The following is a 16,044-nucleotide window of genomic DNA, read 5'->3' as shown; positions in this document are numbered from 1 at the left end:
TAATCAAATGATTCATACATTTATTTAATCTTTTGTCTAATCTGTTGCCATTTATAAAGGGACCATCAGAAAATGGTACTGAACTGTCCTGGTTGCTTTGTATTACATCATTCTTGAAAGAACTAAAATCCAATTTGTGGGTTTAAAATGGAGCTTGGTGAAATTCATTAAGACAAGAAGGAGGGACAAGGTGAACTTAAAGAAAAAGTATTGTTGGCCATGAGTGGAGGCATACAACAGAAATGTATAAAACCTAGTGACTTACTATACATACTTCTTGTACATAAGTAGGTTGAAATTTCATTTCTCTTTCTGTAATCTACAGGTTGTCAGTAAAAAAAAAAAAAAATCTACACATAATAACATACATTCCATGCACACTGTTTTTTTCCTTTATGAAATCATGTGTCTTTAGGGAATACAGATTTCCTTACGTTAAAGATGTTTTTCCCTTTCTTGTTTGGTTTCCTCCTCCACACATACCTCTTTTTCCTAATGTAAACATTATTCTTCCAGGCAAATAATCAAGTGAATGTTTCACATTTCAGTTCAGTCTTTATTCTTGCTGCCCCAAAGGGGTTTCATTTCAACCTTTCAATATTTATTTCTTGCTCATCCTCATTCATTTTCCTTCTTGGAAATTTCTTGTACATCCTTACTTTTGTGTGTTTTTCTGTTGCCTTTCCCTCATGACTGTCATCATCTGCCATTACCTGTGATAGTTTTTTCTTTTTCCTCTTTCCCCCATTTTCATTATGATAATGTATATATAGGAAAAATTTATTAAAAAGGCATGTTGAGTATGTATATGACAGTTCTAAATGTGTCCTAGGTACTTAGCGAATGATCACATACTTACTGAACTGAAATATGTGGGTAATGCCAGTGTTTAAAGGTACACCAAATTGATAAAACTTTTTGGTCTGAAGTATTTTTTGAGGCTAGGTACCAAAGAAAGATCATCTTCTACATGAGCGCTTGTTATGATATTGAAATTAATGTAATTAATATTTTAATACTGTCCAAATTGATACTTTCTAAATTCTCTCTCATGATTTTATGAGTTATTTTCATCTTTTTAAGAAGGATAAAAATGTATAGATGACTGCAATGAATTAACATTTATTTGCTGAGTATGTTTTATATATTGATGGATGTTTCTTGATATTATAAAATTGTACTTATTGAAATAGAAATTATTGGAAACAGTTAAGTTTAATTATTATCCATAGAGGAAAATTTTTCCTTCAGATCACACATTGTTCAGGATTATATGAAAGTATAAAGTATAAAAATATAAACATTGTAAAGAGAACATTTTTGAGACTATTCATCACTGGAAATAAATGTAACTGACAATTTCATAGCTCTAGCTGTAGTCTCTTTGGTATAAGATTGTTAACTACATAGCTTTGAACTTTTAGTTAGTTATAGAAATCACAGGTATATATTTAGCTTGTCAAAATTCCATTTTGTAAATTTGAAGTTGTAACTAGTGAATCTCAGCTTCATGTTACATTAATGCAGCAATAGTTTGTTAGAACTTCTGACAATATTTAGAGAAGGAACTGTCTAGGGTAAAGTGTTTATAAGTAAGTGGATATCATATCATCTCTTGCATACTAATGGTAAAAGTTGATATACACTATAATAAAAGTAATATGGTAAGAACTTTATTTAATAGTACCTAAACTAAGAGTAAATGTTTTATTGGATCAAGAAGTCAGTTTTCCAGGAGGAAAATAATTATGTTGTAATTATTAAAAATTATTTTTCATAGTTGCTGTAATGTTCAACTTCCCAGACCCTGCAACAGTAAAGAAAGTGGTTAACTATCTACCTCGTGTTGGTATTGGAACCAGTTTTGGATTGCCTCAAACCAGGTAGTTTTAAATATGAGAAAAAATTGGAAAATAATCTCTATTATTAATATTTGTTCTTACTTGTTTTAAAATGCATGACCTGTTTTTCTTTCATAGTAAATATTTGTTAGTGTATTTTATTTTTTGTCAGCTGAACTTCTTTCTGAAGAAACTAGAGAGAGAAGAGCAAATGTAAACCAAAATAAGTTGAAAGAAGAAAATAATAAACATAAGGGCAGAACATCAATAAAAAGATATCAATTCAATGAAAAGCTGTTTCTCTGAAAAGACTGACAAATGAAATAAATATCTATCTATATACGACTTAAGAAAAGGGAGACTCAAATTGACAATATCAAGAATGAAAGAAGAGGCGTCACTATCAGATCCACAGATATTAAAATGAAAAGAAGGATATATTATGAAAAAATTTATGCTACTTAATTAATTAGGCAACTTAGATGAAATGGAAAGATTCCTTGAAAGGTAAAAATTATCAATGACAATGATAACTCATTATTATCACTATTATCATTAATGAACAAATGAGTAATCTTAATGCCTCTACATAGGAAATGAAATGTGTAGTTAAAGGTCTAATAGAGGAAATTCCTAGCTCTAATAGTTTCACTGGCAATTTCTATCAAATGCTTAATGAGGAAATAATACCATTTCTAGGAAAACTCTTTCAGAAAACAGAAAAGGAGGACATGTTTCCAGAGTTATTTCATGAGGCTTCCATTACCTGAATTCCAAACCCACATAAAGGCATTACCAGAAAAGTTAACTACCAACCATCTTGTTTGGAAAGAACAAAATGAAACTGTGTTGATCAGTAGATATTACATAACTTTATGTGGAAATTTCCAGGAATATACCCCCCAAAATTTTTTAAAGCTATTTGAACTAATAAATGAGGTTAGCTATTTTGTAGCAGAGTCAATATACAAAATTTAATTTTATTGTATATTAACAATGAATTAAAAATTGAAGTTGTAAGTACTCTTTAAATTGTCAGAAAATTAAATACCTATGGATAAATTTGAATACATTTAAAAGACTTGCTCATTGAAAACTATAAAATACTGTTTAAGGAAATTAAAGAAATGTAGAAATGGAAAATTGCACTATATCATGTTCATGAATTGGAAGACTCAATGTTATTAAGATATTAGTTCTCTTCAAAACTGATCTATAGATTCAAAGCAATCCTATCGAATTTCCTAGGAGGCTGTTTTGGAGAAACTGACAAGCTGATTCTAAAATTTAACTGAAAACAGAAATATCTTGAAAAGCTAAAACAATTTTGAAAATAAAAGCAAAGTTGAAAGACTTTTATTATCTTATTTCAAGACTTCATATAAAATTATCCTAAGTAGTATGGTTTGGTATTTGTGTAAAATAGACTTTCTAGATCACATAACAGCATCTAGAAATAGGCCCATTCATAAATGTCAATTTGATTTCAACAAAAGCATCAATATATGCCCATGAGGAAAGATAGCTTTTTATCAGGTGGTGGTCAACAATTGGTCATACATACATGCAAAAACAACAAAGACCTTATTCCTTACCTCTCACATAAATTAACTCAAAGTGTAACATTAAAAAAAAAAGTAGCCTAATCTAAACATGAGTGCTAAAGAAAAAATTATTTAAGAAGACAAAGGAGAAATATCTTTTTGATGTTGTTAGGCAACGATTTTTTAGAAGAGACTCAAGAAAACTCATTAAATGGCTTTCAAAATTAAAATACATTTGCCTTTGAAAGACGCTCTTTAAAAAATATACAGATATGCTACAGTCTGGGTTAAAATATTTGTACATCTCATATGTGATAAAAGATTTACATCCAGCAAACATAATAAACTGCCACATTTAATAATGAGACAAACAACCTGGTTTAAAAAAATGAAGGAGAAGAGTTAAACAGATGCTTTAACTAAGAATAGATACAAACATCAAACACTTGAAAAAATGCAGAACTTCATTAGTCTTCTGAGAAATGCCAATTAAAATCGTGATGTGATCCTATGACACACTTATTTGAATGACTTTTTAATAACTGACAATTCCAAGAGCTAATAAGGATGCAGAGTAACTGGAACTTCACATGTTGCAAATGGGAAAGTAAAGTAGTTTGGCCATTTTGAAAACAGTTTTGCATTTTCATATAAAATTAACTGTACATTTACCATACATCCCAGTAGTCTCACTCAAAGGCATTTGCACTAGAGAAATGAAAATACATATTCGTGCAATGACCTGTTCATGAATTCATGAATTCTGTAATCACAAAAAATTGGAAATAACTTTAGGTGGTCATCAACTGTTGAATGTACTACATCCATGAAATAGAAAATACTACTCAGCAATAAAAAGAATGAACTACTAACACATGGAAGAACATGGATAAATTGAAAAATGTTATGGTAGGTGAAAGGAAACAAAAGATTATGTACTGTATGATTCCATATTTATATGACATTTGTAGAAAGCAAAACAGTTTGGGGCAGAAATCAGATCAGTGGTTGCAAGTGGCTGAGGACTAGTTATAGTGAGGGTGTGAAGGAAGCTTTTGATAATCCTGGAAGTATTTCATATACTTGATTATTATGTGACACAGCTGTATTTGGCAAAACTCATTGCATTGCACATCTAAAAAGGTTGAATTTTGTACTACATAAATTATTCTTCAATAAATCTGATCTTCAAAACCAGGAAAAAGATGAAGAATGTGAAATGTTAATGATAATATACAGCATCAGGAACTCTAGAACCATGGTAGTAGGGATGCAAATTAGTATAGTCACTTTGGAAAACAATTCGCCAATTTTCTTATAAAGTTAAGTATACACTTAATTTTCATCCTATCAGTTCCACTTCTAGGTGGTTACCAAGAGTAATGAATATATTTGTACACACATATACTTGTAAGAAAATATTAAAAGCCATATTATTCATAGTAGTCCCAAACTGGAAAAATTCCTAATGTCTCCCAATTGTGTATGAATCAACAGATTGTAATGCATCCATACAATGAAACCCTATTCAGAAATAAAAAGGAATTGACTACTGATACATGCAACAACATGGATGAATCTCAAAAGCATTATGCTAAATAAAAGAAGTTAGGCATAATGGGCTGTGACTCTGTTTATATGAAATTATTGAAGAAGCAAAATACAGTGACGGAAAACAGATTATTGGTTTCCAAGGGCCAGGAACTGGACAAAGGAAACTGCAAAGGGATATAAAGGAATATTTTGGAGTGTATCTTGATTGTGATGATGGTTACAGAAATATGTATATTCAAACCTTATTAAACTGTACATTTAAGTTTGGTAAATGTTATTAAACTTTACCTTAGTAAAGATCATTGAAAAAAGTAAATTATCTAAGATATCTAAATTACAAAAGCTTATTACATACATATTTTCATATGGACTATTCATATGATAAATTGAAATTTTTTATCATTTTGATATAAATGATTAGACTTTGTTATGTCATATTCATAATTTTTTCTTTGTTGATATGAATAAAAAATCCATATGTTAAGAATTTTGTAACTATAATATATTTAATTAAAACTTTGATCTTAAACCTCTGGCAAATCAGAGTTCAAATATTAATTTTGTATATACATAAGGATTTAATAACTTTTATTTATATTGGTCAGAGTAATTTAAATAACTACCTGAGAGGACTGTTAAAATGCCAAAACATGTCTGATATTATTAGGGAACTGGGATATGCATCTCTACTGTGTTCTGGTCAGTTGACTATACTTTTTTTTTATTGTAGCTATTTTTATTTTTTATTTTTTTATTACGTATCACTGATATACACTCTTATGAAGGTTTCACATGGAAAACATTTTGGTTACTACATTCACCCATATTGTCAAGTCCCCCCAAACCCCACTGCAGTCACTGTCCATCAGCATAGTAAGATGTCAGTAGGCTATTCTTAAGTACCACCATCATTAATTATTTTCTTTCATACTAAGTATTGATTCATCATCAATACAATTTAGTTAACTAATATAAGGACTGGGAAGAGAGCGGACACTGAGACTTTTCTACTGATTGAAACATATTAGCCATGAAAATTTACAATTTACTTTTAGCATTCCTAATTTTGTATTGATTTGTTTTTAATTATTGTTTATTTCAGTTTTTTAGGTAAATAGCTTACTGTAAATATGATTGAACTAGAATGAACAAATAGCAGTCAGGAAGTCAGTAAGAGCTTCAGCCATCCTGGGACTGGAGGACTCCCCGGATCAAGCACTGCCGCGCCCCTTGACAGCAGTGCTCTGTCCTCACTCACCAAGTCTGCCTCTCCCTGGGCTGCATGAATGTCCACATGACAAGAGCTGACCTTCCCCAGAGACGCTGATCCCAGGGAGAATGAGGCAGAAGCCCCAGTGTATTTTATGACCTTCCTTGATAGTCAGGCACCATCATTTCTGCTACATTCTATTTGTTACAGATGAGTTATTAAATATAACCCAGTCTCCACAGGAGGGGAATCAAGCTCCATCTGTTAAAGAAAAAGTTATCAAAGAATTGGTAGACATATTTTAAAACTACTACAGGTCATAACTTTTATGTAAACAGGACACATAAAATGGTCCTTCTAGATTATAAGCAGTAATTCTTTTATAATGCCAGTAAAGGTTTTGATTAGATAATTTTATAATTTTTTAATGAGGAATTTCAGAGTTCAGGAAGAAGCAGTTCAGAATGGCATAGATATTTCACCAAAGAATATACACAAATGTTTATTAAGCGTGTGAAAAGATGCTCAACAAGGTACATTAAAACTATAAGATACCATTTTACACTCACTGGAATTGGCTACAATAAAAAATACATACAATAGCAAGCATTGGCAGAGATGTGGAAACACTGGAATGTCATACATTGCTTGTTGGACTGTATGATGGAAAGCAATTTGGCAGTTTCTCAAAAAGTTAAACACAAACTCACTCAGCAATTCCACTCCTAGGAATGTACCCAAAAGAAATGAAAACATATGTTCATTCAAAGACATGTATATGAATGTTCATTGTAGATTATTCATAATAGTCCCAAACTGGAAACAATTTAAATGTCCATCAACTGGTGATGGATTTAAAAAACATGTTATATTCTGTATTGATACACTGGAACACTATTCAGCAATTAAAAGAAATGAATTACTAATACATGCTACCACATTGAAGAATCTCAGAAACATGATTAGTGGAAGAAGCCTGGTGCAAAAAACTGTGATGTATAATTCCTTTTGTCTGAAATGACCAGGAAAGGCATGTTTATAGGAACAGAAAGCAGAATGCTAGCTGTCGAGAGGTGAAGATAAGAATGAGTATTAACTGTAAATAGGCACAAGGTAAGTTTTTGTGGTGATGAAATGTTTCAAAGTGAATTGTAGTGATAACTGCACAACTCTAGAAATTTATTTTTTTAAAAATCATTGAATGGCAACTTAAAATGGGTAGGTTACATTGTCCTTGGTAGTAGTAAGAACTGTGACAGTATACTTCTCTGAGGTTCTGTAATACAAATGTAATTCAGATTCTATCATCTGAATGTAATAATCCTGCCACCTATTTCCCATTGATTCTTACTAGTCAGTTGTATCCTTTGTTATTTACATTGCATTTACAACACAGAAAACTTGGTCTTCTTTTAAGCTGTGTAGAAAAATAATAGTTTCTCATACCTTTACCCTACCCCATGAATAGACACCTAAAGAGTTTAGAATCCTCTTTCTCCTGTTACAAAAGATAATGCAAAGAAAATATTTAAGTTGATAATGTTTAAATATGTTGGCCTTATGTGATGACTATCAAAATTGAAAAAGATGTGAATACAATTTCATATGTATTTCTCAGTTACTATAATTCCTCTATATCAGTAAAGGAGCAAATTATTAATCATAGTATTATTAATCAACATTTATGGAACCTAGATATTATAATGGTATTGAAATTACAGCTTACCTTAATGAATAGAAAATGTTTAACAGACCTGTGGCCAGTAGAAATCATTTGTTTAACAATTGTAGATTGTAATATCTGTAGTATTCATTAGTATAACATGAATAGAACTTTTCAGATATACAGATGTCATTTTGAATAAGCACATATATTCATTATTTATTATTGTGATATAATTAATCTTAAATTTAAATTGATTCTTCATCAAATTCTTTTTTTTTTTTTGTAGGCGCATCTCATTAGCTAGTCCACGCCAACTTTTTAAAGCTTCTAATATGACACAGCGATGGCAACACAGAGAAATTTCAAATTTTGAGTATTTGATGTTTCTCAACACAATAGCAGGTAATCTAAGCTCACTTGCTGATTTATTTCAAACAATAAATTGTTAATTGATACGATTAGATTATTTTGAGTACTATTATGTAGATCATTTTTCATTATTACTATATGAATACATCATCAAGTAATTTTTATAAGAATTTACAGTTTTGTATATGAATAGCTGTGTGCTGAGAAAGTAAAAAATGGGTTTGTACACTAATTTCCAAGAACACAAAATGAAAATTTACAGCAATTTAATATAGTAGTAATGTATTGACTCACTATGGCAGACTAGGAGTGAATAGCCATCTACAATCTTAACCTATTAATAACTTAATTAGAAATCTATTACATGATGAAACAATGAAATACAACATACAAAAAAAGTAGTCAAAATATGAAGTAAGGGAGTATTTATATTTTGACATATTAATGAAAATCTCAAGAATAAATGGCCTTGTACAAGGTCTGTCATCATGTCATATTATTGAAGATCACCCACTGAAATTCTTCATTTTGAAAAAGAGTAAAAAACTAGGAAGGAGCCATTACTTTTCATTTGTCATAACTAGAATAAAGAAAACAAGGAATGTATTGGTGAGACAGCTCAACATTGTGATTCAGCTCAACAAATTGATGTGGCTTATTTTTGAGGCACAAAGGATATACAAAGAGAGTAAGTTACATTGTTTGCTCTTAAGAGAAGTTATTTTAAGTGTAAATGTGAGCATTTGCATGTTTCTAGAGCAAAGGGTATAGATTCAGTAAAAGAAATACAAAATATTATGGGGATTAAAAGAGTAAAGGGGAAATTATATACATCCACTTGGTGGAAGTAAGGGAAAAATATCAAGAAAATTTCATGTTCGTGTAAGGATAGATATTTCTTAGCAGAAGAGGTAGTTGGGAGATTAGATGTCATTTCATGTAAAACTGAAGGTGTAAGGAAGCGCAAAGATGGAAAGATATGAAGTATAGCTAGAAAACGATTAATGGCATAATTTATATACACAAGTACACAAACATATATATGCATGTGTATACATAGAGTATGTATGTGTAAAGGTATAATGAGAAAGAAAACTGGAAAGGCAAGGTAGAGACATTGTGGAAAATTTTCTGTCAATTTGAGGGGTGAGCAGTTAATTCACTGGGAAACTTGATGCATACTATTAAAACTATGTAAAATTAATTGGAGGCAGAATGAATAACAAATCAGATTGGAGAGAGACTAGGTAAACAGCACAGCTAGGAAGCAATTATATTACAAGCATTAGAGAGGTGATGTTGGGCATTAAAATGGAGGATTAAATAACATAAGACTTTAGAAGGGCCAAAGCATTTGATATCCAGCTGATTGAATGTAGTGAGTAAATAAGAAATAAATGTCAGAAAAAAACTTCTAGGCTTCTGACTTAAATCATTGGGAAAATAGCGATGCCGGACAAGAAAAAAGGGGGAAAATTTAGTAGAGGAGAGAAGAGAATGGGTGATCCCAGGAGGAGAACTAAGGTAAAGCAAATGTTGTGAGAGGCAAAGGGAAAGGGAGAGAGAAAGGCCTTCCTTAGTCACCTGCATCAAATGTCATATAGGTAAGAGAGAAATAAGAATGGATACGGCCCTCCCTTTTGCTTTGGCATTTGCAGACTTACTGGTTACTTTGTAGGGGTTAGTTTTCAAAGTAAGCGAAAAGATTGATTGTAAGGACTGATTGGTTAGAGAAGAAACAAAAATATTAGGTGAAGATTATAGTTTTCTTGTGTAACAATAGAGAGAGGATGGGTTAAGGCAGAGGAGAGACCATGAAAGAGGGAAAGACAGGAAATGTAACAATTCGAGTTATGTGGAGACAGGCTCAAGAGCTCAAGTGAAGGAATTATACCTTGCAAAGAATAAGGAGAAGTGGGGAAGAGAGAGGGAGTATTATGAAGTAGGAAGTTAAGGGCTCACATTGAAAAATTCCTAACTTTTACCAGTCATGGGGATACTCATCTCAGACAGTTGAGGGAAAGGAATGAAGAAAGTTTGAACAGCTATATTAATTTAATAGGGATTATGTAACTAGTGGCTGAAAGGATTTTTTAGTGGTAATAAGAGACAGGAAACATATAGTAAGTTTAGTAGACATATTTTACATTTGTTAAATCGATTAACAGATTTAAATGCACAGTAATAATTGTGGAGCAGTGTTTACGAAATGGTCTACTCTCAAATACCTTCTATTGTGCCTATGTTATCTTTCTTTTTTTATTAAAGTATAGTTGATACACAATATTATATTAGTTTCAAGTGTACAACATAGTGATTCAACAAGTATATGTATTATTAAATCCTCACCCCTACTGATGTAGTTGCAATCTGTCAACGTAGAAAGATGTTATGGAACTACTGACTGTATTCTCTATGCTGTACTTCCATCCCCATGACCAGCATTATGTTACGACTGAGGTTTTGTGCCTCTTTATCCCCTTTACCTGTTTCACCCACCCACTCCAACCCTCCCCTGTGGTAACGAACAGTCACTTCTCAGGGTCTATATATTTTGGATTTGACCTCTTATCAGGTAAATCATTGACTAATATGTTCTCCCATACTGTAGATTGTCTTTTTGCTTTGTTGATAGTGCCTTTGCTGTACAGAAGCTTTTGAGTTTGATGTGGTCCCACTTCTCATTTTTTTTTTCTCCTCTCTCAGGACGGAGTTATAATGACTTAAATCAGTATCCAGTGTTCCCCTGGGTCATCACTAACTATGAATCAGAAGAACTGGATCTTACCTTGCCAAGTAATTTCAGAGATTTGTCCAAGGTAATTTCTCAGTAATTATCTGAAATATAATTGTCTGGCATATAAAAACAAATTTGATTTTATTTTTCACATTACTTTTTAAAAATCTTTTTAGTATAATTAAAAATTTAATATTCTCTTTTAAATGTATTTTCAGCATTCTGAAATTTAAAGTTGAAAAATTTACTGTGCATGACAAACTGAGTAACAATTAAAAATATTAACAGTTAAATTCCTGTTTCTGTATACACTTAAGAAAACATTATTCTGAAGTATCAACTTCTAAGGGTGTTAGTATTTGATAAAAACTATAAAGAAAATCATGGAAACTTCTCACCAGTAGCCATAAAAAGATAAGTAATCCTACACTATTCCAAGTCTAATTGATGTCTCTGCTACCTCTTGCCTTTCTCTAATCCATTCCTCGCTACAACAGTATGGATTCTCTTTAAATCTCATTTTAAATTATATAAATCCAGTGCTTAAACCTTTCTTCACTTATCAATAGATACAGAATAAATCTTTCTCAATTCAGAGCATTGCTTTCTCTCTCTGTCTTCACTGTCATCTCCCTGCTTTGTGAGTCGCTGACTCTCCCTAGTCCTTTAGTTCACCTCCTCATGGAGACCATAAGTAACTACATTCCTTCCCGATATTTTGTTCTCTGTTTCTGTCATAGCACCTGAAATAACCTGCATTTTACATATCTTTCTACCTACTTGTTTTGGTTCTTCTTATCTCTCCCACTCAACTCCATCATGATAGATTCTTGTTCACCATTATTTCTCCTATGCCTAGTGCAGCCATTCAGTAAATGTGTTAAATGAATAAAATACATGTGACATTTTCCCCTATTTATAAAATATTATTATTAACTGTATTAGATTTTTAAATGTAAAACATGTAAATAAGAAAACAAAAATTATCCGTAATTTGCCACATATCAATAAGGAATACGCACATTGTACACACACACACACACACACACACACACACACACACACACACACACACTGTCTTAATCTTCTATAATTATTTTCCCATATCTTCAGGTATTCTTCGAGAACTTTTCTGTCCTGTATTATCAATAAAAAGAATATCTTGAATCATCATTTTGTGATAGTAAATAAGGTTCTGTTTTTTTCTTTCTAACTTTTTATTATGGAGAATTTCAAGCATATGGAAAATTAGACAAAGTAATGTAATATCCATCTACCAACCACTCTGTTTCAACAGTTATCAGCTCATGGTTACTCCTATTTTATCTTAACTTTCATTTTCTTTTCCCCTTCCCATATTACTTTGAAGCAAATCCCAGACATCATATCATTTCATTCATAAGTATTTCAATATGTATGTCTAAAAACTAAGGTCTCTTTTTAAAGCACAACCTTAATACCCTTGGCAAACCTAAGGCATTAACGATGATTTCTTAGTATCACCAAATACCCAGTAGTTATCACATTTCTAATTGAGTACAGATTTCATAATTATTTTAGTTTGTTTATTCTAATCAGGATCCATATAGGGACCACACATTACAATCAAGTTTATACACCTCTCTTTATTCTGTAGGTTTCTCTTCTTTTTCTTTCTTTTGAATTTATTAGTTGAAGAAACATTGTTTCTCTTACATATTTTCTCACAGTGTGGATTTTGCTTATTCCATTCCTGTGGTATAGTCTAACAGATTTCTAGATTTCTCATAAATTGGCAGTTTGTTCTGAGATTAGATATTTCTGGCAAGACTGCTTCATTGGAAGTTTTTGTGTTCTGTCAGAGTGCGTGTAATATCTACTTTATATCTCTTTTGTGATTTTAATGGCCATTAATAATTAATGCTTGGATTCTTTGGTTCAAAAATCATTGCAAAATCATGGTATTTAAAATCTGTCACTTGTATTTCATTTATTGGGAATCATTCTATAACAAGATACATCCCTTCATCTACTGTTAGATTATCCAATGGTAAATCCCATTGGAAAGTCAGGGTAAAAGTTGAATTCCTTCTCTTTATATGTCAGTTTTTGAAACAGTCATTTGGTTGCTGGGATCCTCCAATGGTATCCAACTAACAAAAAAGTATCTTTGTGAACTCACAGACTTTAATGTATTTGGTGTTTCAATCCAGTGCAGTTAATTATTTTTATTGAGGTTCAGGTGTTGGAGCATGACTGGTTTCAAGTTGCCCCTGAGTCCTTTTGGTACAGTCTTAGCAGTCTTTGATAACTACCATGCTCTCCAGTGTGACAAGGTGCTCTACCTTAACCATCACTTTTTCTTGCCCAGTTCTAAAATCATCTATTTCTTTAAGGAGTCCTGGTAGGAGCCCTTTTATGGGGAAATAATATCTGAAGATCACAGTTTGGCCTATTGTGCTTGTTGCTGCTGAATTGGTCAGTATTTTTAGGTCCTTTTAGAAAACCCTAGGAAAAATATTAAGAGGAAATACATCATGAGTTGAAACTGATTCCTTTTAAGATCAGCTTTGGGATAATATTTCCTTTAATGTATAAGGAGTGCTGAGTCCCTGCTCACATTTGTTCAGATGGGCAGTCTTTCTCCTAAAGCTTCCTTTCTTAGTAATTCAGCAATACCTAAGGAATGTTTTGTATTCCAACAATCTAATCTAGGGGTTCTTTGCTGTTTCTCCCCTGCCTGTATTTTGAACCAGTGTTTCTGCCTTATCCCTTTTGGTCACTCTAAAGTTCTCAGGACACTAGACATCTTGTTTTTAGGACTGACTTCTTCCAAGAGTATACATGGTTCTTACCCTTAACTCCTCCAAATCCATTTTAGGCCTCAGTGAAGTGTTTAAATAAAGCTCTAGAGAATCCAATCACAGCAGAAGTGTAAGGCTCTTAGTGATTTACAGTCTCAATCTGAGGCTCGCTGTCTAGTTTCTGCAGTCCCCACATGACAGGCACCAGTTTGCTCACCGTATCTGGTTTCCTTCACATAGCGTGCTGGGGCGTCCATTTTTCTGATGTCAGACGGAGAGTGTTCCCTTTTTACCTATCCCAGAGTGTTCCCTTTTTGGCCCTGGCATGATTAACATTAGGAAAAACACCTACTCTGGAGTAGTTTCAGGAGTAACTCCTACTCTGAATCTATAGGATATAATCTGCTTCTTCACACATCCAGACAATCACAGTAGAAATCAGAAATGTCGACAGAGAGGATAACCTTTTCATTATGACAAACCATGGTGCTTAAGCACTGAGCTTCGCCTGTGCGATTACCACATCATCTGTCTCTGCTGCCATCTTTGCCAAATCATGTGATCCTATCATTCCTCCTGTTCTCTTTCACCTCTTGTTCCTTGCTGTTGCTCTCCCCTTCCTCTAGGAATTTGTACTTCCATGGTACTGTCTGGTTACTTCTATTATAATACGTTCCATAATTTATTATAATTCTAACATTTTATTCTCTGTGTTCCATAGTAAGGGAAATCATTTAATAGAAATATTTAATTTTGTTAATTTCTGTATTTCTGGTGCCTGGCATAGTACTCAAAACTAAAAAATTGTAGCAGCTTGTGTATCTATTTTTCACTTTCAAAAGAGAGTCTTAATTTTCAAAAGAAAGCCTTATTTGCAGGTCACCTATCTGATAACTGATTGATATACAGGATATATAGAGAACTCCTAAAACTTAAAAACAAAAACCAAACAGCCTGATTCAAAAATGGGAAAGAACTTGAATAGACATTTCTCTGAAGAAGATATACAAATGGCCAATGAGCACATGAAAAGATGCTCACCATTACAATTATCAGGGAATGCAAATGAAAATCACAATTGGGTACCACTTTACACCAATTAGGATGGCCATTATAAAAAAAAAAACAGCACAAAGTAACAAGTATTGGCAAAGATGTGGAGAAATTGCAACCTTTGTGCACTGCTGATAGGAATATAAAATGGTGCAGCTGATGTGGAAAACCGGGTGGTGATGCCTTAAAAAATGGAAAATAGAAATATCATAAGATCCAGCTGTTCCACTTCTAGATATACACCAAAAGAATTGAAAGCAGAGACTTGAGGAGGTATTTGTGTGCCCCTTTCATATTCATAGCAGTATTTATACACACTACCAAAGGATGGAAGCAATCCAAATACCCATTGATGGATAAATGGATGAACAGAATGTGACATACACTCAGAGTGGAATATTGTTCAGCCTTAAAGAGGAAGGAACCTCTGAGGCACAGTGCAGCGTGGTTGAACCTTGGCAACATCATGTTAAGTGAATAAGGCATTTATCCAAGGACAAATACTGTAAAATTCCACTCATATGAAGTATTCAGAGTAGTCAAATTAATAGTGACAGAAAGTAGAATGGTGGCTGCCAGGGGCTAGCGGGTAGGAAGGAACTGGGTTATTTAACCGGTATAGAGTTTCAGTTTTGCAAGATGAAACAAATTCTGAAGATGGATTGTGATGATGTTTGCCCAACATCGTGATGATGTTTTAAGATAATGTGTACTTAATGGGACTGAACTATACACTTGGTTAAAATGGTAAATTTTATGTTAGGTATATTTTACCACAATTAAAAACAAAAACAAAAACAGGCCAGCAAGGGGAAATAAAGATGTTAGTAAATTTGACACAAAGTAGTTGTTTGAAAAAGTGCTTGCATGTTTCTGCTTTTGCTTCTCTGTGGTCACTTTGAGAAGTGCCCCAAACCTGCCCCAGGTGACCTGCTGGAGGGACATGACTACCCCATGCAGGATGGCTGAGTGGCGCCCCCTGCAGCCATCCTGAACAAACTAGCCCTCAGCAGACCACAAACAAATTAACTGAAGGAGCAAACCAAAAGCAGCCAAATCTGGCCCAGATGGGCAGAATTCCCCAGCTGACCCATTGACTGTAAGGAAGAAGAAATGGATAAATGGTGTTTTGTTTTGTATTTTAAAAAATTACATTTAGGTATCATATTTGTTCTAATGCCTGAAATCTGTAGAACTGTCTAGTCTAATACATGAGGACAGTATGAGTTTGACTTGTGTAGTGAGCAAGCCATGCAGTAGGTCAATAATAAAAAGTGGACAATTCTT

The 16,044-nt window shown here is 32.8% G+C and overlaps 1 protein-coding gene across 2 annotated transcripts in view; it reads left to right on the top strand.

Moving 5' to 3' along the window:
• Positions 1–16,044, top strand: part of LRBA (LPS responsive beige-like anchor protein) — a 760,266-nt gene that overhangs the window by 556,941 nt on the left and 187,281 nt on the right. For both annotated transcript variants that reach the window (XM_036887834.2, XM_057493634.1), the window contains 3 exons: positions 1,781–1,883; positions 8,102–8,217; positions 10,891–11,003. In XM_036887834.2, coding sequence (XP_036743729.2) covers positions 1,781–1,883; positions 8,102–8,217; positions 10,891–11,003 — 332 coding nt within the window. The remainder of the gene's footprint in view (positions 1–1,780; positions 1,884–8,101; positions 8,218–10,890; positions 11,004–16,044) is intronic.

Source organism: Manis pentadactyla, chromosome 1 (genome assembly GCF_030020395.1).
Source record: "Manis pentadactyla isolate mManPen7 chromosome 1, mManPen7.hap1, whole genome shotgun sequence".
NCBI classification, from domain to species: domain Eukaryota; kingdom Metazoa; phylum Chordata; class Mammalia; order Pholidota; family Manidae; genus Manis; species Manis pentadactyla.
This window is presented reverse-complemented; position numbering and strand designations above follow the sequence as displayed.